The 24,310-nt window shown below is 47.4% G+C and overlaps 1 protein-coding gene across 7 annotated transcripts in view; it reads right to left on the bottom strand.

Annotated features, from left to right (window-relative positions):
* Positions 1-6,301: 6,301 nt before the first annotated feature.
* Positions 6,302-24,310, bottom strand: part of TP63 (tumor protein p63) — a gene marked incomplete at its 5' end in the record, with an annotated part of 101,682 nt that continues 83,673 nt past the window's right edge. For 5 of the 7 annotated variants that reach the window (XM_082767283.1, XM_082767282.1, XM_082767286.1 and 2 more), the window contains 5 exons: positions 6,302-9,300; positions 10,555-10,648; positions 11,538-11,682; positions 12,506-12,663; positions 23,240-23,376. In XM_082767283.1, coding sequence (XP_082623409.1) covers positions 9,004-9,300; positions 10,555-10,648; positions 11,538-11,682; positions 12,506-12,663; positions 23,240-23,376 — 831 coding nt within the window. In that variant the 3' untranslated portion in view covers positions 6,302-9,003. Of the gene's footprint in view, positions 9,301-10,554; positions 10,649-11,537; positions 11,683-12,505; positions 12,664-18,750; positions 19,182-23,239; positions 23,377-24,310 lie in introns of those variants that run through there. The other 2 variants (XM_082767287.1, XM_082767288.1) reach the window with 1 other exon arrangement.

The raw sequence follows: 24,310 nt of genomic DNA on the forward strand, positions 1-24,310 counted from the left end.
TGGAAGGCGTTGCCCCATCCCCTGGCTGCGGCTGGCCGAGTCATTGATGCCACGGCTGAGCAACCCCAGCACGTGGGTTCGGTGCGTGGGCTTTTACCATAAGGCCTCAGCCTTCAGTGCAGGGCACAGCCCAGCTGGCTGGGAGCCGTGAAACACTGGCTTCCCGGTGCCCCTAAAACAGCAATGTCGAGTCAATAATTAAGCAGACATAAAGGGGGGAGTATACATTATAATAGAAGAAACCGTCTTGATGCCCGGAGGACTTTATGCTGGAAGGAAGCTTTTCTGAAGGAGAGCAAAGTAAGGTCGTTGTGCCCTCAGCAACAGGCAGGCGCGGCCACAGGCTGCTCCCACCCAAACTAAGCCCTGCTCAGGGCTTAGCAAGGAGGTTGTGGCTTTGGGGGTGAGGTTAGAGCCAAAACTCCAGCAGGGAAGGGATCGGCTCATGTGCACCAACGCTCAGGGCTGCTTGTTTGTTGGAGTGCAGGAGCCCTGCATCACCTTCAGAGGGCCAAACACAGGGAGAGGTGCTGGGCTCCGTGCCACCGGCACCTCACCATGTGTTGGATGTGACCCTCCAGCTCCTGTTTGGGTGAAGGACACCCCCATGACAACCCTGGTGAGTACCTTCAGGTTGGCATCTCCTCCCCAGGCTCAGCACAGGCTGCTTGACCATGTCCTTGGCACAACGGGTGGATGCATTTATCTCGCATTTCTCCATGACGCATGGATAATTTGATGCAATTGTGCATCCACCCACACCTTTAATTAATCAAAGAGATTTTTTTTTTCTTCTTTTTTTCACGTAGGGCTGTGCAATATTTTGTTTCCTAACAGCCCTGCTCCAGAGGACTGGGATCTGTTGTAACATTTCTTACCCAATTGCAGCGCTGAGGGCTATGCAGCCAAGAATTTGGATCACATGTGTAGAAATCTTCAGCATTGTCTCCAGAGGCGATTTCCAAGGAATCAGAAGCCAAATGAATCAGAAGCTCACAGAAGAACTGGGGGGGAGGGGGGGGAACACAACAAAAATCAACCAACCAAAAAATAATAATAATCAGGCAAAAGCAACTTCAGGATGAAAATGGGAAGAAGTCAGCAGGTGCCCTGGGATGATGTTGAGGAAGGCCGGGAAAAAATGGAGGAAATCAGAGGCTCTCCTGGAAAATTGTAAAACACTGCTCTAGGGCATATCTCAAACCCGTTCTAAGGGATCTCCCCAGCAGCTTCCCTTTCAGAGCTGCTCATCTTGCAGCTGCTGATGGGGCACAGAAAAGTGCAGCCATGGACAGAAGATGGCCAGGTATGACAGCACTAGGAAATGCTCAGACTGAAGGCTGAGAAGCTGAAAATAAACGCCTGACATCTGCATGTCCTCACCTTGCAGCTGAGCAGCCAGCTCACACCGTTGCGCGCACCGGAGTGGTTTGGGCACCCTTCCCTTGAGTCTCCCTGTGGGCCACAGGAGGGACCTGGAGGCCAGGGCACAGTTGAGCAAGGGGAGCACCTTGGTGAGAGCAAGGAGCCCATGTGAGCTGAGCACCAGATCCTGCAGGAGCACTGCCAGTACATCCTCTCCATGTAAAACACCCCCATAGCAAAGCCCTGCGCTGCGGTGGGCACCTACCCGCTGCTGGGAGCTGCGCTCACGTTTGCCCCCAGCCCTCCCAAAATCTCATACGGTTCCAAAACAGGCAAGGTGAGCTTCTAAAGCACGCGCCAGCAAACTGAGCCAGAGCCAGCAACCCCAGCGGGGAGCCCCGGGGGGGAGGCAGCACCCCGCAGAGCCGTGCAGGTGCACAGTGGGGTGCTGGGTGCCGCGGGCGGGTGGGCCCTGGCGGGGTGCCGGGCTCCCCACCCAGACTGGCTCAGCTGGCTCCTGCGGTGGCGTGGGAGCCCCGAGCCGGCCGCCGGTGCTGCAGCCAGGTGCTGCAGTGGGAGTTCCTGGCTGCGGCGTGCGCTCGCTGCAAAATAGCTGGTGGTGTTTTCTCAGCTGGAGGAGATGCGTATCGCTGGGGCAGTGAGGACTTTTTTGCATTTTGCAGCCGAGGTGCTGCGTGCATGGAGGGGGAAGGTGGAGCGCGTCTTGCCCTCGGGCCAGGCACGCAGGGTGCTGCTGCAGGCTGGCCGAGGCTGCGGGGTGATGCTGCACCAGGGAGCCACGCAGGGCTGCTTCCCTCCAGCCAGCCTCCCGGGGTGCGTGAGCTCTGGCTCCAGAGGCAGCTCCAGGCAGAGGTTTTTGTCAAGCCAGGGCACAGCTTTAGCCTTTTGGCACCCAAGATCTGCCCGGGGTGAGGGCATTTGGCCCTGCTGCTTTGGCCGGGGACAGCTTCATGGCTTCGCCTTCTGCCTTTCCCACTGGTGCCGGTGCTGCCTGGCATGGGCACTGCTCTGGGGGATCCCTGGGTGCACAGCAAAGGGAAGGAGAGCAGCACCTTTCCCCAGATGCAGCTACAAGAAATGCTGCTCCAAAACCCCCACAGGTCACTCGTTTATCCAAGCCATGCAAAATGAATATCCAAGAGGCACCGAAACAGCTGCCGCGCATGGGATGGGTTTTGTGTGTGTCAAAATTAAAAATAATAATAATAATAATAAAAATGCAGTTCTGCAAAACTCGGCCACGCTTCTCGCAGAGGAGCAGCCCGGGGCGGGGCACAGCGGCTCCGAGGTGGGGGCTGCAGCCCCGTCCGTGCTGCTTCGGCCCCGGGGAGCCTGGAGCGCGGCCCCGGCAGAGGGCAGTGGTGCCCGCCCGCTGCGCTCCGCTCGTCTCGGAGGAAGCCCCTGCGACAAAGGAGCCGAGGAATGCGGGAGCGAGCTCCCCTCGTCTCTCTCTCTCTCTCTCTCTTCTCTCTCTCTCTTTTTTTTTTTTTTTCTATTTAATTAAAAAAAAATATATATATATTTTCACTTCTGCTGCTAGATATTCATTTCGAGAGTACTGGCTGTAAAAATAGAATAGGAAAAGCACCAGCTCTTACCCAGGTCTCCCAATATTTTTTTCTTTCTATTTTTTTTTTCTCTATTTTTTCCTTTTCAGCTCCTGCACCAGTTTCTTCTCTGCACGTGGAGCCCTGCAGCCAGCTGCTTGCCTGGCACACAACTCTGCCGTGGAAGCTTCTCTGGCAGAGCAGCCCCGAGCCTTAGGAACCCAGCAAAGCTGATTGCAGGGACAGAGCCATCCTGCTTAATATTAACAAACAAACTTCGTCTTCCCTTGACCTTTATGCAGGCAATAATGAGACCACATCTTCCAGGGCATGATTCAGAGTGGGAAGCTAATATGTTCTGAATGGCTCCCCGGGGACTTTCTTGCCACTGATGATGCAGGGAGCCTAATCTCCTACCCTAGGCAGTTGGGAGAGACAATGTAAGCATCTCCCTTGTATGCTGTAATGGTTGGTATCAGCCCAGCTGCCTGTGAGTAATTGCTGAGCATGCCAGAAGGCACCCACCTCATGTTAGAGCACGCATCCCCACCGTCGGGGGAAGTGGCACAGCCAAAAAAGCCGCTGGCTGCAGTGCCTGTGTTGGTGCTGAATGCAAAGAGCTGTGCACTGCAGTGGAAGTGAGAAAAAAACACAGATGAATGCTGCATGAAGACCCTCCCCAAAAATTTAGAGCTTTCAGGCCAAAATCCAGATGCCCGTGGGCTGTGTTGGGTGTTGCTGGGGGAGTGGGGTGATGCCCTTTGGCTTCGGTGCTGCAGGCACCCGGTGGCCGCACGCTGGCTCCAGGCTGTCCCGTGGTGCTCACCGTGCCCCAGGGGCAGGCAGATGCAGCCCCCCCCCAAGCTGTGTGTCTCCTGCCCCTTCCCCTCCCACCCCCCAGCAGCTTTTCCTTTACTCTCCCCCAGTCGCAGGCATCTGGCTTGCTTCATGCAGGCAGAGCCGACGGCTCCTGAAACACAATGCACGAGTCTGTGGGAGTGTTTACAAGGAAGTCAAAGCATTTTAACAAAACCAGCTGCCCCTTCCTCCCCCCAAAAAGGAATCGGACTGGCACACGTCTGTGGGGATCCCAATTGCCGATCTGGGGCAGCACCCGGCTATGCTCACCCAGCAGCAGGGCACAGCACGATGGGCAGCACCCACAGGCAGGCGCAGGGGGCTGTGGAGAGGATCCAGGCCCCACTACCAGAAACACATGCATGTAAACACACACAGGTACACAAAGCCAAAACCACCCAGGCCCACAGAGCTGATATTAATGGCTTGTGCTCAAGGGATAACATATCTAACCCAGAGAGCATGAGCATACAAAGAAGAGGGACCAATGGGACAGCAAAGTTGCAGCAAAGGGTAACTGCCATATACCTGAGTAAAATATTGGCACTTCATTCCTAAGGAAGCAAGCTGGGAGAAGGCTGAACTAGTCCTTGCTGACAGAATATATCTTTTCCTTCACATTCATCTGACCTTCACAGCCAATGTACCCGAGCCTCAACAAAACGGCTCCAAAACTCCAGCCTCCTCCCTCTGCTGTGTGCTCGGGAAGTCAATTCCCTGTTCTCATGGATCACAGAGAGCCAGAACATCCCAGGCCTCAGGCTCTACTCCAGCCTGGCTGCCAGGCGAGGCTGTAGGGCCCAAACTAGCTAGCTTCAGTGTGCTTAGGAAACTTCATACCTGCATATGAGTTATCTCATTATCCAAAGACAAAATTCCAACAGGAAGATGTGGAGGATGAAAGGGAGAGCATTAGCTTTGGATTCCTCTGCACCAAAACCATTGCTCTCGTATAAGCAACGCAGAAGTTTCTAATCTAGCGATGGTTCACAGCAGACAGCTATTGCAATCATCAGCAAACATGTTTCAAGCCTATCTGGTTAATGGAAACTGAAATCTTATTTTACCTGATTCAGTTTGCTCATCTAGAGGCAAGGAGCCCATCAGCTGAAACAGCAAGTTCTGGCAGTCATCGCAGCAGCACTTCTCTCTTTGAGGGTAGCATATTAGTTTTCAATAGCACATTCAAGCAATCCCTGCCTATCCAAGTGGAATAAGGGCAATGATGCCTCCAGCTAGCGATAGCCAGAGACAAGAGCTTCTCTAAGCCTTTGGCCAAAGGGAAAAGCAGCAGTGACCAGAACCAAAGAATTCAGGCAGGCATTCCCTGCCTTAATGGTCAATGTGAAAGTAACTCCCAAGAGAAGCGATGGCATTTTCCTCTTTTAAGATGAGTTTTTCCCTGACCTTTTGGTGCCTTCCTGAGCCCTTTCCTCCAGCCACAACCTCAGGAAAGCTGTAGGAGGCAGACATGGTTTTATACAGAAACCACTGATGAAGCTGGGCCATTAAGGTGATAGCCCATCAGACTGAAGCAGTATCAGGAGGAACCAATATACAAAGAAAAAAGCAAAAGGTAGAAGAGAAGATGAATGTAGTGATGCATGAGGTCTTTGATGTAAGCTAGGCATGAAGGACAAGCATCCCCAAACTCCAAGGGTGGTGCTGGATGTGGCAGTGCGAGGCTATTTCACAAACGGAGAGTAGGGAAAAGGGTAGTACTGCCCCTGCTTGTCCAAAGCCCAAATTCTCTTCTCCCCACCCCACGGGCACACAGCCTTGCCATGTTTGAGGAGGATTTTGAATATAAAGCATTTCCCCATACCCTGCTCAAAAACAGAATAAAGGCTGAAAGGGGAAAAAAAAAAAAAAAAAAAAAAAAAAAAAAAAAAAAGGAACTATGCAAATAATCCACAAGCCAGAAGCCTCTACCTTTCAGGGAAAGGCCTACAGGGGTCAACCATGCAATGTGCCAGAAACATGACAGATGTGGATGTGGTGACGCTTCGTAACACGCCCATGCAACATGGATGATACAGAAATATGAAAGGTCTCCCTGTTGAATGGGAAAGGTTTTTTAATAAACAAGAAGTGGATGCCTGAATTTCTTGCTTCAGCTATCTCAATTTTAATGGTGAACATGAAGCCAGCTCTCAAGGGAAGTACACAGAGAGGGGATTTTCCCTCTCCCCAGTCTTTGCAGAAAGACAGACTGAGTGTGCAACTTAATGGACCTAAGGTGGGACTGCATGAAATTTAACAGCCACTGAAACAGCTGCAGGTCACATCAGCCAAACCACCACCTCCTCAGCCTCTGTGTTGGGTCAAGGTACAGCTGCAAAAGAAGTGACTGGTGAGCATCTAAGGGGATTAGACAAACACACACATATGCAGAGGTGACGCTAGGCCCCGCTGCTCAGAGGAATAAGCAGCAGCACAGGCTCCTGCTCATTTCCAAGGCGGCGCACAGGCAAGAAAGGAAGCTGTTCGGGAATTCAGCATCATTTTCAGTCCGGCTTTTATTTTCATCGACTTCAACAACAGGGTGTTCCAAAACACACACAAATCCTGGTGCAGGCAACACTGTCATTGCTACAAGCATTGGTAGATCCTCAGCTCAATTAACCCACGGGCTTTGATGTATCAAAACAAAACAACAACAACAAAAATAATCACAGCTCTACAGGGGAGGGTAAAAGCTACAGCTGTTCAAACTCACGTGAAGATCCCAGTTACACATAAGTGCACTCCGTAGTGGTATACAGTGGAAAGAAGGTTTTCACAGCATATATTTTAGTCACTAGTGATGTAGCAGAAAAGCTCCATCTTACTGCTGATTTGAAAAGCAGATACTAATGTTCTTGCGCCCAGACTCTGGGCACGGCATTAACTGCATTAACCTTGGTAGTCAGAAGCTTCCTAGTTCCTAGAACGAAGGTCATGAAGGCATCAATATTTGTACAGTACTGAAGCAGCTCAGAAGGATTACACAATGGAGATGCAAAACCACGGAGGTGAGAAGGGCACAACCCAGCTCACCTCCAGGACCTTGCAGAGTACCCGCACTAACACTTTCCCCACGCTAACACTGCCCTGCTGAATGAATTCTTGCATTGAGTCAAGAGCAGGCTGACTCGCTCCTTTTGTAGCATACTAGAATGAAAAAAAAAAAAATAGACATAGTAAGTTTTCACACTGAGCATGTTAAATACTTTGAAATCTAGGACGCTGCTCTTTGAAGTGTTACAAAACAAAATGATAAAACAGGCTTTCGGTACCTGCCCCCTCCCCTCAACTGCAAAGTAACACGGGAATCTCAGTATGAAAAAATACAAATATATTTGTCCAGTGACGACGCCATTTGTTACACAGTATACGGTAAGCATTCTGCATAAAAACAATAATTAAAAAAACAGAAAAACAAAAAACATTTTAACGTGGTTCTGTCAGACCCAGTAGCCCAAGAAGAAATAAAAATTGGCATGTTATGCTGTAGGAAACAAAAATTACACATACAAAAAAATATATATACAAACTTTACAAGGTAACCATCTTACATTACCGCTCAGAGCTATCCAAAATAGGCTTGCACAGTTACCTAAAGGCAGTCTTTGAATGCAACCTGGCACAATGGACAGATGGAGGAGGATGCTAACAGTGTCGATTATGTGAAATAAGAGGCACACAGCAGGGCCCAGAAGACAGCCACTGCATTGAAACAAGATTATTTGGTTGTAGCAAGGTAGGATGACAAGTCCTTTAAAAGCTGCTTCTTCCATCTTTCTCCAGTAAAAAAACAAAGCCAGGCTTACTGTTAACAGCAAAAGCCAACCTGAAAGCAGCAGTCCTGAGCCAAGCCCCTTGCTTTAGTTTTTCCAGTCACACTACCTTGGCCAACATAAATGTGAAAATGTTCAGTTACTTGTCCACAGTATCACTGGCAGTCAGAGGAAATGCCTCAGAGCACAGCTGCTGTTCAACCAATGAAGAAAAAATAACAGAAAAATCATTTTTTTCATGTAAACAGGACTTCTGCAGTAGCAACACTCATACTACCACAGAACTGGTGTTTGTTCTGAGGCTGCTGGAAAACGCGTATTACGTATATTTTTTACTCTGCACTTTTTGTTGCTCATTATTTAGTCTATAGTCCCCAGCAACAAAATAACACATTCCAGGCTACTACAGGCATGTCTAAAGACAGCTCTACTTTAATTAACCAATCTAACAGTCTAAATAAAGAATTGCCCGTGTTCTGGGTAGCTGAAGCCCTACAAATCAGTGTGCAGCTCCCAGTAAGTCCTCTGGTCAGAAGACAGGCAGGCAAACCCTTGTGCTAAACTAACCAGGCGGCATATGTGGCAAAGCCTAATTCTCTAGCTTAAGTTTCAGTAGTAGTACAGAGTGGCTAATGTTGGGTGGGGGACAAGAGTCAGAATTACTGACAAGTGTCAGAATTACTTATGGCTGTATCGGCATTTATATCCTGACCAAAGCAAACCAGGATATACAAGTAGAGCGTACATTCAAAATGAGAAGAGAAACCAGGTTTGTTTTTCCCCTATAGAATGCAAAGGAAAAGGAAAAAGAGGGTTGCAGGTGGCCATAAGCTCTGGCCTGTCCAGCAAAGTGCATGTGCTGTCTCCGCTGGAGAATAGTACACATGAACAGAGCGCTCAGCTCTGGGGGAAGAGGCTGTTTAAGTGCAACATTCAGCAGACCAATTCCCATTTGTTTTTCAGATGAACTGTTGGTTTGGTGGCTTTGGGTATTGATTTTTACTTTTTTGGTTTTGGCTTTAAAAAAATGTTTAAACCTTCCTGCTTTTCAAAGTGGGATTGCTGGATGAGAGAGAGAGTTTGCAGGTCAGGACACCCACAAGGCGTGTGAGGATTCAAAAAGTCAAGAAAAGAAGCCCTCTCCCCAAAGGAAAACATGAAACAAGGACAACGCCTTCTCAAGAAGGCCAACGGCTTTCAAGGAAACGCCACCCGCCTTCCCCCTTCGCTCAGCTCCTCCTCTTGCAAGAGCTGGGGTGGAGGCTGCGGTCCAGGAGCATGGCCTGGGCAGCGCCAAGGGCATAACTAGCACGAGCGAGCAAGGAGGCTCCCTCCGCCCTTCGTCCGGGGGTGCAGTACCAAGCAGAAGGGAAGACAAAACGAAGGGCTGAGCAGTTTGTGGCTGAGGCGGGGCGGAGCGGGGTCTGCGGAGCTCACTCCCCTTCCTCCTTGATGCGTTGCTGTTTGTTGCGCCGGGCATCCATGTCGAAGTTGAAGTCGTTCCACTCGTCGCGGGGTGGGAAGGAAATGGTCTGCCGGAGCGTGAAACGGACCGCGTCGATGACCCGCTCCCCACGGGTCTCGCTGGAGCCCACGCTGACAGTGGAGGCGCCGCTGGGGGTACGCAGGAGGTGGGGAGGGGAGGAGAAGTCATGGAGCTGCCGGTGGTCCAGGATGCCCTTCCAGATGGCATGGCGGAACTGCTCCGGGATCTTGAGGCTCACCAGATCCTGCAAGGCAAGGAACAGGGCTTAACAGGGCAATCCCTGGGCAATCCAGGGGGTCTGGGCTCCGGTAGAAGCAGCCTCTGGGCCACCCTGCAGATGCTTAATTATTAACCCACGGTGGCTGTGATGCACTACGGAAGACAAGTCACTGATCCACTGATCCTGCAGGTGGTGGTTCACTGGCTCACCACTCCTGAACAAGTATGTGTAGCTGAGAGGCAGCAAGGACTGATGACACAAGGTCCCTTTGGAAGTGACACATTCATGCATAAGATATGATGACCTATGATGAAGCTAGAAGTTTAACTGGACTGCAAGGCCTCCAAAACTCCTTTGAAGAGTTCTACTGGTTGTCTGTGGTGGGGGATGCTGGACTGCAGAAGTTCAACAGCTTTGAAAAGTTCACTGTTCATTTCAAAGCCTGCAAGAGGATTTTAGAATTAAAGTTTGGGCTCCAATATTCAAAGCTCTGGGTCTGACTCTACAGAAACTGCCTAGATGACTTGAACAAAAGTTTAAGACAGAAACCTAAGCTTAAAACATTTGGATTTTGAGGCCCCATCAACCTCTGCGGGTACTGTACTCGAGGGCAGCCTTACCTAACTCTGGGAAATGTGACATTGGCTTTTGAAAACAAGTTAGCATCCAGCTTTGGTTAATTTGGGTCAGCTTTTCTAATTAGAGCATCAGCAGAAGGAAGGCAGCCCAGCCTAGGAAGCATCACAGCCTTGCAAAGTCTTGGGGCAGAAAAGGGAGGGCCAATCTCTGGAGAGCAGCAGCACAGGATAGGAGGAAGCAACCCTGCAGCAACAGCCATGCAAGAGAAAAGGCAGCTGGGCCGAGACATCAGTGGCAAGGGAAGATTGTTAAGGTAAGGCCAGAAAACAGAAGCAGGGAGGGGAAAAACGCAGACCACTTCTGGACAGCCTACTTGTCTGCAGGCGAGTGAGGTGTTTCAGAGGAGCATAAACTGAAACCAAGCCTTGCAGATTTAACAGGCGTGTGGGCTGGGGCCACTTTGGGGACTAAAAAGGACAGCAGTGGGGAGGGGGAGATGCACTTTCTCTGTGCCAGGCAAGGTAGTTACAACCACCAACTGGCACCGAGTCCAGCCTCTATACCTCCCGGTAAGTTTTCTGTCGTGTGCAACAGTCTTAAATCAAACTAATCACATAAAAAAATCCTGAGTCTGGATTTGACCTGTTTCTACAGCAGGGCCAAGACTGCAAACAAAGGAAATGGTGAGGAGTTACTTACATCCATGGAGTAATGCTCAATCTGATAGATGGTGGTCAGCCCCTGGGTCGTGAAATAATCCACACAGGATGAGCAGCCCAACCTCGCTAAGAAGCTGCAGAGGAGGAAGGAAGGAAGGAGAGAGAAAAAAGGATCACCCTGGCTGCAACAGCCCAAACCACAGAAAAACCAAACACTAAGCCAACCTGCAGCAACAGAAAATGAAGCTTTTACCCTTGGCTTGACCTCCTCCAAGACATCCCAGGCCAGCAAGCCACATCGCTGCCACACCAAACAAATGAGGGAGTCCTTCAAGGTTGGCTCCTAGTAGACAACCCTCATGGCAGCACCTTGCCTTAGCCGAAAGCTGGTGCTGCATCCCAGATGTCAGGGCAGGAAGGCTCCCAAAGACCTTCTTGCCAGGTTGACCCAGAACGTAGCTGAGCCCATGGCAGCACGCCACATAGACAGAGGGCTTCACCAAGGCGGTTGGTCTGGGGCTCAGACACATCATGCACCCACAGTACTTCAAATCATCACGTTCCTCTCTAAGTATAAAGGATCGTGGGGAGCATTTTTCAACCTGTTTGACTTCATGGAGGGCAGACGAGCTGCATCTCTAGGGAGGCTGGTTGTACTTCTGACCCCAGCCACAGCTTGCTGCATGGCCACAGAAGAAAAAAATACAAGTGTCAGTTAAAAAAAAAAAAATCTGCAAGACTCCCTGGCTTATTTCAGGGTGCCCTCTGCTCCACCAGTCCAGCAGATGCTGTATCCCTTGGCTTTCTTGCAGTCCTACTGTCCCTGTTTCTCTCAGCTGCTCAGAGTTGGGAGGGTTGAGGCTCAGGGCCCAGAGGGTGGCCCAGCCTCAGGCCTGCCGAAGCCCACTGGATGCAGAACTCCAGGAAAACGGGGTGAGGGACCTGGCAGGGGCTATTCAGGCTCCCGGCACGAGGCCTCTGCTCCCCATGGGTAGATGTGCTGGGCAGCCTGCTCCTGCTCACCTGACAATGCTGCAGTCTGTGGGGTATGGAGGAGGGGGAGTGCAGTGGGACGTTGAAGGCATGGAGAGGGGAGGAGGCAGCGCCTGCGTGGGGCTGAGGCCATTCATGTCGCCGGTCATGGCCATGTGGGTGCCCATCATGGGAACTGGAGGAGAGAAGGAGGAGCACATTGTTACCAAGGCATCCCTGCACCTCGCCTCACCCCCAGCACAGCGCAGCCCACAACCCAAGCAGCCTTAAACCCTCACACAGAGGAAACTCACGAGGAATTTAAGGCAGGGCCCCAACGACTGCACAAGGACCAGATGACAGACAGTCCTGCAGGAGCTCTCCCCTTGCCGAAGCCACTGCTGGCAGCGCTGCCTCTGCATCACCTTCCCTTACAAACAGGCTCTGTAGAAACCTAAGCAAGCTGTGGGCATCTCATCTTTCCCTGCTGCAGGAAAGGAGCAGGACTGAGCCAGCAGAGTAACCCAATACAGAAGCCAAACAGCTTTGTTTTCAGAGACACTGAGCACCCGAAGGGGATCAGCAACAGGTGTGGGCGAGAGCCCAGTGCTTTTGAAATTAAAAAAAAGCAGCACTTCTTAGCCTCCAGAACCATGTCTGTCATCCTGGATTTACAGGGCTGCTGGGCACTCTTCAGCAGCCAGGAGGAAACAGGTTACAGAGCTGGGAGCTGCAGACGTTTCCTTTGAAACTAAGAAGCGTCTTAATTGAAATGAAAGAAAGTTTGCCAATGTTTCCATCTCCTCTGCTGGGAAGGTCTTTAAAGACAGACAACAGTGCAGCCAGCAAGATTTGCAGCGTGAAGGAGCTCTGTTCACCCCTGTGAGGCTCAGAGAAGGATGCTGAAGCCCGGAGAAGACTTGCCCTGTGGCACAACAGCACCTCAGAAATGTCCAGTCTCCTTCCCCAGACCAGCAAGGAGCATGCATGGAACAGAAGGAGGAGCAAGGGTTTCTTACTGTTGGTTCCCATGCCGTCAGGGATGGTGGTTGGGGTCAGGGCATTGCGCTGCTGGGGGTTAATTAACTGGCTGACCGAGGGCAGCTTGTTCATGCTGTTCATTTTGCTGAGCGGCGGCGAGTTGGAGCCATAGGACGACTGTGACTGCATGGAGGTCCTGCAAAGCAAGGAGATGTTACAACAGGAGTCACAGCATTTGATTAACAGTGCACATCCAAGGGGATACACATTTTGTTTGTAGCAGGGTGAGGTCCTGCTAGCAAAGTCACTGACACTGTGGGAATGCTGTAGCTAAAGATCATCAGTGAGAGTTAGCATGAACTAAGCATTTTCCCCACATATTCTAGGAATTTAAAGAAAAAACGGTGCAATGCTAAAGAAAAAGGGCAGCTTTGCTTTTGGCTCAGATTTTGTATTTAAAGAAAAGTTTCTACATTACTTTTTCAGTTGAAGAGAACATACCCAAAGCCACCACACAGCTGCCAGAGCTTGGAAAAATGTTTTTCAAGCTCTCTTTGTGGTCAAATGCTTTTTTCCTAAGAACAAGAACTAAAAAAAGAAAAAAAAAAAAGCTATCTCAAACCATCCTAACTACCCCTAAATCTGACGGCAGTAGCATTTTTAGATCAAGACACATTTATCACCTTGGTTCCTCCAAAATTCAGTTTTTCATGTAATCAGGCTGTTATCATGTCTATATAAAACCAGAAGACAGACTCCACACACCTTAGGGAATGGACACCTAGATGCAACTTTTGTTGGCATTAAAAAACCTGGTATCCAGACCTCCAGACCCCACAGGCTGCTTGCAGAGAGTATCAGATTCCTGTAACTTTCCAGCAACACCGTTGACCTCCCTCAAGTCCAGACAACCCCCAGCTCCATCCCGCATAACCCCGAACTGGGCCAGAGACTTGCTGGCAAGCTCATCCCTACCCAGCCCCGATGGTCCCAGCTGCAATCCCACCTCGTAAGCGATCCGGAGCATGAAAACCGGGCTGCTTCTGAACGGCAGCCCAGCTCCGAGCTCAAGTTACGGCTGCGGCATCTCATTTGGAGTGGGGTCTTAGTCGGAATATGCAGAACACGACCATTAGAGCAGGCCCAACAGTACGCTTGGCAGGGCGCTGCTGGGCCGCAGGAGAGCAGGTTCTCTCTCTGCACACCAAGGGAGCTCACAAGACTGGGCAAAGACGCTCAGGAAGCGGGCACGCTTCCCAAACACGACATAACCCTCGCACAAACCTCCTTGCTGGGCTTGCAAGGAGCCCAGCGCCCATCTGGCCATACCAGAGTGACCCCATGGTGAGTGAGAAAGGGCACATTCCCATCTGATTCCCCATTGAGAAACTCGTTTGTCTGGGTCTAACTGGCTACGCCAATTCCTGGGAACTGGCTCTCCTTCTATGCAAAGGGAATAGTTATTAAAATAAGCAAAGTGTAAAGGAAAGAAAAGGCTTATTCTTGGGTAATTTATTAAAACCTTCAGCACTCAAGGTCAAGTTCCATACAATTACATCGTCTCCAGCTTCCTGCACTTTTTAAAACTTGTAACGTTGGGTGGAGAAACATCTATGCTAACAGGCTTGAATATCTAAGGCCCTGAAGAAATGTTACTTAATTACACAATTACAGGAGGTGCAGAAGGGTGTGAACTGTCCTTTGGCAGTAAAGATGCAGGACAAGATCCAGCAAACTTCATAGACTCAAGGAAGTGGAAAGCAGAAGCAGCTTCGCAAATTAATATTAATGATGGCAGCAACTCCCAGGGGGAAGTGAAACTGAGCCACGAAGTTCAGGCCCAGCTTTTCAGAACGAAGGGAATTATTCAGATCGGAGGTTTCACTTCAGCAATTATAAAAGTTGAGGCCAGTCGTAAGATTCGAGTCAGACGGACACTACCCTTAAGAGACCTCCAAATTTCGGACTAGAATTAATAGTTCTGCTTTGCAAGTTCAGGAACCTAGACTAACTGAGCTTCAGCTGAAATTCATATACACCTGAAGAAGCCCCTTAGGGCAGAATCTGCATGCCATGCAAGTGGGGAGGTCACCGTGTACAACAGCCTCCACAGTGAAATTCCAAATGAAACCAACAAAGGCTTCCCAAAAGAGATTTATTTTCACTATTTAAGCTCAGGGCAGGTTTTATTTTAGAGAGCTCATGGCTCTAAACACTTTTTTTTGGATACCTGTAGGTAAAGAACAAGGTTCTCCAAGGAGGTCAGTAGTGGGCCTAATTTTTCTCTCAATGCCACCAAGAGTGATCTCAACAAAACTAGTTATGCTCCTGCAGAACACTGGGGGAAAAAAAAAGTGAACAAGAGCCAAAAGCACCCTATGCAATATGAAAAAAATACATACTTCCACTTACAGCTTAAGGACTCCATTCTCATCTCTTTTGTACTCATAAGAATCAAGATTAGCTCTATTAAGACAATTAAACTCATGTCAATGAAACAGGACAGAAACAAAAGCATTTTTCTTTATACCCATAATCTTTTATACTGAACTATTCAGTCACATAAGCAGACATGAAAGGTCTAGATAAAGCCATTTAGCCAAAGAAAAGTCCCAAGATAAACCAAGATGCAAAATTTTATTCAAAATTAATGTCACACATCAATATAGCAACAGCCTCAGAAACACAAGAAAATGTTTTTGGTATTAAACACACAGACTACATGGTGTTTTGAGGATTCATTTAAAATATATTGCTTTTTTCTCTTTTTTTTTTTTTTAAACAGGTATTATAAGAATGTCATGCACAGTGATTTTCATTAAAATTATACTTACTATATCTCAAGAAAGATTAGAAGTAGGAGCATTAACATTTCTTTGATATCAATGCCAGCAAAACACATTTTAATATCAAGGTATAAGGACTTCAATTAAGAGACTATTATGCTTCTTGGAACAGTCTGATACAAAAGGCACTGAGTCACATTCTGCAACTGATTTTTCTCTCTTCAAGAGGCTATGTAATTATTTAGCCAATAACATTTGTAGTTATGCAAGCTCATATGAGGGCAATCAACTCTCACGCTTCAAGGCATATACTGATCATCTCAAGAGGTCAGGAAGGAACTTACTCTCTCCCACATATGAAGCACAGTTCAGTTCACAGGTTACCTTATATAAATCTGTGCTTTCCCAGCTCACTGGATACCAGCCCTGCACCAGAGGTAGAAAACTGCTTGGATAGACCAATTACCTGATTCAGTAGCCAAGTCCTTGAGTCCTCATTCACATTAGATGAGCACACCATAATGTAAGCAGTCTTTATGCAAATTACGAAGGTTCCCTAAGTGCAGGAGTAGAGCAGCTCAGGGTTGGAGAGTTCAAGATCTCACCCGAGCCCCTGTGCCTATGGCTTGCTATCCCTGAAAACTTAAGAGCTAGTTGCAATGCAGAGACCGAGGAAGAATTGAAGCTGCTCAGTTCTGGGCCTGCTTTTCCTTACAGTGGCCAGAGCAAGTGCATCAAGGTTTACATGGCAAGTTCATACATGGTCTATATGCCCAGTGGCAATTCTTTTTCAAGTAAGGTTGCCTACTGCATTGCATAACTCTGGGATGTCACTGATGCACTCCAGTAATGGCACAGAAGGGACAGATGATGCTCAGCTGCACTCATCACTTAGTCATGAAACCAGACACTAAAAAGCAACATTAAAAAGCAAGGAGATGCCCTTGCTCTCCACATCTCAAAAAGCTGCAGTTCTGTAACTACCAGTAGTGCATCTTTTCAATTGCTCAAGTGATCTGCGTGCTTGGTAGCCAGCTGGGAGCATGGAAAGGAGGAGCTCTGATGATGGTCACTAGGCAGGCAGCAGCTACAGCACAGGGCAAATGGTAGAAACAATTCCCTTTACATTTCAGGTATGGGAATTTCACAAGGCAAACAGTGAATGAAGCTTACCCTTCAGGGAATAAAGTTATGATACAGGGAGCAGACATACATTGACTAGTTGATAAAGACTGATACAGCCTGGGTGACTGCTAAGGACCACTTAATCCACTCAGTTATTCCTTGAAAGGAAAGAAGTTTCCTTTTTTGAAGCACCAGAGACAAAGGATCAAAAGAGAGTTGAAGGCTGGTGGCATTTTTCCCCCAGCTGCAGAGGACAGACTAAAAGGCAACTCTAACTCTTCCAGCTCCAAGTTATTTAATGGAAAAAGCTACACTTTCAGATAATCACCTAGTAGCTGGAAAGGAAACTGAGTCACCATTAAGACCATTTTCATAAACACCCTCTTAAAAGTAAAGAATACAAATAGGAAAGACATCCCAGAGAACAGTGGGATCCAAATAATTCAATTGCTTGTTTGGAAATCCCAGGTGCTGCATTGCCCACAATGGTACACGAGAATTCCCACAGGTCAGACCACAGGACAACTGGAACATGAGCCAGGATCTCCTGATGAGGGGCTGTGGGTGCCTCATACCTCCTGGTGGTTTGCTTCCTCAAACTTTCTAGTGGGCAGGCCCTGGAGTACAGTTCTGATTGACATTAGTGTACCCCTATCCCAGTATTTCCATATTGGCATCCACAAGCAGACAAAACCAAGATCCAGTGATGAACCTGTGCTGGAAAGACAGACTGATATTGCCAAACATAATCCCACATTTATGTTGCAGTTGAGGTTCAGATTCCCAGCTCCCACATGGAAAGTAGGGGTATTGCCTTTCTTCTCCCAAATAAAAAGGCACGGTAGTATCTTTTCTGTGATCTTGAAACTCTTCCTAGAGTTTCCAAAGTAAAGAGGCACTTGATTTGTCTAACTTTACACAAGAAACAATGGTAGAACTGCAACTCTATGAATAATCACTGCTAGCATTTACTTCACTATTTATATTTAATCACATTTCCGGGGGGCTCTTCTGCATCAGCCCTCCCCTATGGTAGAACAAGTCTTGTTAAGACAATGCAGGAGATATCCAGAGATGGAATACAGCTCTCAAGAGATTTCAGTGCGAGTCATCACCTGCTCAGATCACAGCTCTGCTGCCTGGAAGCAGATGATGCGATGTTCAGAGATAAGAGTCTTCTCCCACTGCATCAGGCATTCTTTCCTTGGTGGGTGGCCAGGAGGCCCGCTCTGCATTGGAAGGCACCTCCTCTTCAGGCTGTGCCTAACCACAAGTGTGTCAGTGCTTGGTATGCACCTGCTCCAAACAAATCCAGCATCAGTTGAGCTGCAGGCATACAGGTCCCCATTAGCATCGATCCAGCCACCGACTTGCTATTCTCATGGGCTACTGATCGCTGGCATTTGTGTCTGAGCTCTGCTGGGCAAACACCAGCATGCAGGGAGCACCTTTCAGTAAGTTCTTCATATTTCTATCTCCCACAGCCATGAACAGCAGCAGGTTCCCCCAGGAAAGATGCCACTGCCTGAGAACATAAGTCAAAGTACACTTCTCTACCAGCATTAGCAGTTGGTTTTCATGTGAAGACAAGCCAGAGCAAGCACCATCTTGGCAGCTCCTTCCCCATCTCCAGTATGTGCTCCTCGAGCCACAATCAGCAATGCCAGTTTAATTCCATAGCGTGTTACTTGCCTGTTCATCATTCTTCCTTCATGCTGATCTGGGGTTGACACTTAGAGATGAAGCTTCTAAAGGATGCAAATCCACCTTGTCAAGCCCCATACAAACAACTTTCAGAGGCAGAGTCTGACACAAGCAGTGCAAGGATTTACAAGCCCTTGCTGAGAAAGTCTCCTGCACAGGAATTGCTAAGCCAGTCTATTTATGGACACAAAAAGCAAGAACAATGGCCACTGACTGCAAGATTAATGGACAAGATGGGTATGGCTTAAGGCCACTTGGCTGAGTCAACTGCAACATATGCTGGCACTGCTTTCCTTTGAACTGAGGTCTATAGTGACTGGGTAAAATGTAATAGGCTTAATGCGTGCTCCAAAGCAATATGGTGCAAAGTCAGAGAGTGTCATACAGTCTTCCATACAATTTTGATGCATTTTAGATCAGACCTTTTATGATTAGAAATAAAGGGAAACAATTCATGACACCAAATTAGTGGGTGTTTCTACAGAAAAAAAATTGATTTTATATCTAGTGCCAATATAATTACTACCTCCCTCTGTCCAGCAGTACAAATACTTCAGCTACTTGCACTATTACTGCATAACTGGCATTAAAACAGGCCCAACTGATTACCACAGACTTTAAACACCCCACCCTCTTCCATCCCCCCAGCCCATGAATACTTTAATTTAAACAAGACGAGGCATTTCAAAATTGAGACCTGCTCAGAGAAACCCTGCTGAGTTTCACAAATACAGAAGTTAACAGGAAAGAGTATTAACAGATTACAAAAACAAGAAAAAGTTACACCAGGAAAGACAACATTGTGGTTCCAGACCTCCCAATGCCACCGGCAACAGCTAAGAGATCTGTAGAAGTGTCTGTTGTTTTGGCAAACTTTGAGTCCCTTCAGGAGATTACTCTACGTACTCCCTTGCTATCAGGCTGCATATTTGCCCCACTGCTCCTAGTCCTGCGAGCTGGGCAAAGCCACCCTGCCAGCTCGGTTTATGGATATACTGATGGTTTTGGGGGGCTGGAATGTTTTAGGATGGTATCGGTTTGTTTGGGAGAGTCTCTCCTTGAGTCCATGAGTTCACTCCTGAAGCAGGCCGAAAGGAGACTGTAGAGAAGGAACCAGAGAAAAGAAGAGATGAATTTACAGAACCCTTCATCAGACACCAAGAGAGAAACAGCCACCTTCCAACCTTCATGATCACAGAATGGCTGTGACAGAGGGAATAAGCAGACGTCTTTGCACCTACAGTGAGGGCATGCAACAGGCATATTTAGAAAGCTGGAAAGCCCCGGATACAAGCAAGTGCTTGGCAAGGAAGAAAACAACTATTTGATATGGAAATCAGATTTCTGTGTCCCAGTCTCACGGGTGCAAACAGTGCTCTGATACTGTTCCCAGCAGCTCTTGATGGGCTGAAGAAATATGAGAAGAAAAAAGCACTCAGCCAAATAGGAAGAAGAGACAAGCAGCTTCCACCAAGTTCATTTCAAACTTCAGTTACTTGAAAAACAGACACTGCGCTGGTACTAGGAAGAGAGGATTGTGCCTACTGTGAAAGGGCTGTAGTGATTATTTCTCCAGTACTCCCTCTTTCAAACCAAGGGACTCTCTGCACTGAAGCTGAAGGGTCCCTGGGGCTGCCAGCTAACACAAAGGCAATGCACCCTCAGAGCCAGCGAAGCGAGCACTGCATGTCTTCATGTGCCTAATCCCACACTTGTATTCTAACTTACTTTAATCTTGCTAATTCTCTAGTGAGATATAGAAATACCAAAAACTTGCTATCCAAGTGCCTTGAGTTCACAACACATGCAAACACAGCACTACAAAAACAAACCAAGCCATGCAAAAATCCAGTAGAGCTTCCACACCAAGACAGAGAACAACCAGGTGGAGGCATGAAGAACACCTTCCCTGCTGGCCTCCTCCCTGCCGTGGTAGGCACCAGACTCCTTGCAGTTCCTGTCTCAGCTGGAGCACATGAGGCACTGGATAGCTCTGCTTTGTCACACCTCACTTATGAGGTTAATCCCTTCTCTTTTGGGGAATGAACTGTGCTGCTCACTAGATTGAAAGGCAGCCAGTAGGTTGGTAGCTGCAGCCCCACTAACATGAAAGAAATATTTACTAAGGCTGTAAGAGCATGCTAGGATAAGAGTTGTTCTTAGTAGGTGTTGGAAGATTCTGCAAACTCCCTTCGATCATGTTATTACACATTCAAACGCAGGCTGTTCTGAAAACAGTGCTCAAAAGGGTTAATCCCTTTTTGTTGAATATGAAGAAGTGCTTTCCATTAAAACCTTGGAGACTGGGTAGTTATTCCTTGAGAATATTGACAGTGTATTTCACAGTAGAAGATTGAAAAAACTTCCCCTCCCCATGAAAGCGTGGGCCACCTCTGGTATCTCTGAAAACAGGAATTTTCTGGTGTTTAAAACCTTTCTGTCAAGTATTTGCCAGTGGCAGACCTTGAAAATGAAGCCCTCTAAATAAATGTGCTGCTCTTCAAATATGGGCCCCAGGATTTGGCAGTGAAAAAGGAAGAACAGAAACTGCAGCAAAAAAAATAAAACAACAAAACACCTTCCCACCTATGATCATGAAGGTATTTGGCATAACAGTAAATAAGAGAAAACCATGCACAAAAAAGCAAACAGAGAGAGGAGATGAGACAGAGAAAGATGTGGTCTGGAGCAACGTGGAGCACTGCAGTGTTTTTGATCATCTTGCGGGACGTGGATCGTCACCAGATTTGTCCTTTGTATTCCAGAACTGCAAGACAGCTTTATCTGTTGGCCTGTCAAACACAATGCTGGTCTGTTTGTGCCTGAGAGCTATTATACTTTTAAAAAAATCTGGTCTAGAGGAAATAAATTACCTTTCACCATGATATTATCATCCCTTATTTTTTCTACTCTTCAAAAAAAAAAAAAAAACAAAAAACGCACATGTGGTTAGCTAAACCTGCTTGCACACGATTGCTCTTATGCAAGCCAGTTCCTACAAATTACTTTCTCTCCCCATTCTTACAGCAAGATCTCAATTTTACAATTTTTTTTTTTTTTTTTGGGGGGGGGGGGGTGCAATCATATCTATCGAGTTTCTTCAGCCAAATTTCCCTTTTCCCTCAACACATTCTTTCAGAATTAAACATATATCCTGGTTTATTGAGGCAAAAGTACCAGAACCCACATGCACCTAAGAAGCTGATGCTTGAACATGCATTTCAGCATGGAGGACCCTACTTGATGGCAAGCTGTCAGCAGAGACAACTACTGTAACCCTGGACAGACAATGAAAAAATTTTTTCACCCCACTCCCAGCATCCTTAAGAGCTCTTAATCTTTCTCTCCAGTATCCCAGCACACTCAGCAGCTGAGAAAAATGAGTATATAACTGGACAAGTGCCAGGAGACATGCTAAAAGAAGTTTCATTAAATTAAATGGCTGGACTCATGCACACTGGTCTTAAAGGTAACACAAATGCCAACTTCAGTTGCCAGGAACCCATCCTATTGATATAAGAAGAACAAAAACAGTAATTATGGCAAAGCAACTGTCACCACCAAATGAAAGCTGTCATCTGCTGCTGTCCATTTCTGCTTACAGAACCATTTCTCAGTGGAAATGGCTGTAGTTCAGGTGGAGCTTTGAAGACATGCAGCTGAGTGCACAAAGGCCACAATGTCTAGCAGCTAGTAAATACAAGTTATAGTATATACAAACGGCTCAGACAACCGAATTTTACTTTATTACTTTTAAAAAGCATCTCAAAAATTGCCCAGAGCCCCTGGATGCTCCAGCCATTTCAGCACAAGGCTTTAACATCTCTGCAAGACTACAGCTGACACTAAGAACACAGGTCAAAATGTGAACATATGCAGAGATCTGGCACAAAGCCGTGGTATTGCAGAAGTCCTGAGACAAGGCCAAGGCACCAAAATAAATCCCTACAGGCTCAAATGGGACTTATGTGGTGCCTTGGCCTTGTGCTAACCTCTGCAAAGGAATGAGTTATACCCGCAGCCTCTTGACGCGTGAGCTTACCAGTAGGAACGCGTGAGATGCTAAGCACTACCGCTGGCGGCTACCTACAGCCCGGACGGCTACTTGCTGTCACCCGATACAGCAGGTGAAGCAAGGCCCATGAATGACACTGCTTACGGTCTGTCTGGGAAGTCACTCTCTGAACCAGCCTCTGCAACTGTAAAGCATTAGGAACAGAGAGGAAAATGGAAACCAGACACTTATTTGGCGCTTCTTCTCCCCATCCTCCTGCCACTTACACCACCCAAAGTAATCCTTGCGTAGCCCTGCCAGCCGAGTTCAGACAGGGACTATGTCTGCCTGAATGCAAAGTTTCTTACACACTGTGTGGAGAGTCAGTGACAAAGTACTTTTTTTTTGGTTGAAAAACACTTCAAAAGTGCACACAAAGAACCTTTTTTTGAAATGCTCATTGTCTAGAAAGCAACTTGATAAATGTTTTACCCTCAATCGTGATTTTCAGCTTCCACTGTTATAGCTCAGGAACCTACAGAATTTACATTTCACTGAAAGACAGACACAGACACCAGCCCTTCAACATCAGCAGTGCAGCAGTATGGTCTGAGCACTTGGCCAGGCTGGTGCTCACAGTCCCAACCATGTGTGCTTCTACAAAATGCTTTGTGAATTCCCCTGAGGAGACATGGAAAGGACTTCCACATTCATTGATGGTTCTCACAAAGAAGATGGGAGAACAGCACAGACCACTTTATGTTTCCCAGCTTGGTCATGCACATGTATCGGATAGAGATGGACCTGCAATCAGTCAGGGCCTGCACTTAGGGAAGAAGGACTGCTTTGCCCCACTGCACAGACAGGCAGGTAGGTTGCAAAACCTGGATTTCAAACTCAGTCTCTCAGGTTCTGGTCCAGAAATTTGGCTTTGTCCAAATTCCTGGCATTGATTTCCATCAGCTCTGAACACAGGGTTAATAAGCAGTTCCATACTGTTGGAAAGGATTTTTCCAGTGTAGTACGCTAGGAGTGCTTAGCCCTTGGTTAAGCACCTTATCCCTATAAACCATCGCACAGAAGCCTTCTGTGTCTCTCTCCTCTCTCTCCCCCTTCCCCATCATCCTTACTGCAGAGGTCACTGCAAACACACCCATACTCACTGCTTCTGGAGCAAGTGCTGGTGCTGCTGTTGCTGCTGCTGCCGGTAAGTCTCAATCGTGTGCTGGGGAAGGTACTGCATAAGTTCCAGGGACTCTTTGATTTTTAGTAGCATTTCATATGTTTCTCTTCCCCTCACCTGGATCACAGGGAAAAGAGTGAAAAAAACCTTGAAGGACTGCATCTAGAGTGACAGCCATCTTTGAGTTGTAGATTAAGTAAACAACCAGTGCAGAATGCAAATACTGTTTATACTCAATGCATAAACAGAAAACCCGCTAAGCCTGGTGCTAGAAGTACAGCAGATAAATGTAGAAGAGCTGATAATCTGACACCTCAGGCTAGTGAACATTTTGGGGTTATCATCTAGCTTGATGTAAACCTACACTAACCATAAATATTATTTTGGTCCAATCCATTAGACAAAAAATGTATTTACCTGCCTCATATCTGGGGATAAACCTTAAGTGCTTTACAGAAAAAGAGTAAGGAGTTTGGCTGGTGGGTTTGGTTCTCCCTTCTCCCTTAAGGGCACCATGGGGTTTCCAATTTAACTCACATAAACATGGTCTATGGGCAAAGCAGTTCAACAGAAAGTTAGAGATCAAGCTTGCCCTTTCTGTTCCTACAATTAATAGAGAATATTTTGCCTCTATCACTCCAGCACAAGGGCAGCACATATAAAAGGCACAGTAGCATCCACCTTTGTCAGCAAAAAAAAAGCAGAATTCAGCACATAATTCCTACAGAAAGCTCAGGAGCCACAGATTCAAAAGTATCTCAATACTCAGTCAACACCTCCAAGACGATGATCCTACCAGGCCAGACAAGTCCTTTGAGATATTCTTATATACCTTGCACAAGCCAGACTCAGGTCAGCAAACAATGGAATTTCCTTCCACATTTTTTGTTTAGAACATGCATTTAAAATAGATATCTCTGGGGAAATGAAAGTATTTCACATACCAGTTCTAGATGCTAAACATAGTTCTCTAAGGTCTAGGTGAGCAGCCAAGTTGCCTCAGATCACTAAGGAAGATACTAAACAGAGCAAAAGCAAAGATGGAGAAAAC

The sequence above is a fragment of the Aythya marila genome (genome assembly GCF_965140915.1).
Source record: "Aythya marila genome assembly, chromosome: 9".
NCBI classification, from domain to species: Eukaryota; Metazoa; Chordata; class Aves; order Anseriformes; family Anatidae; genus Aythya; species Aythya marila.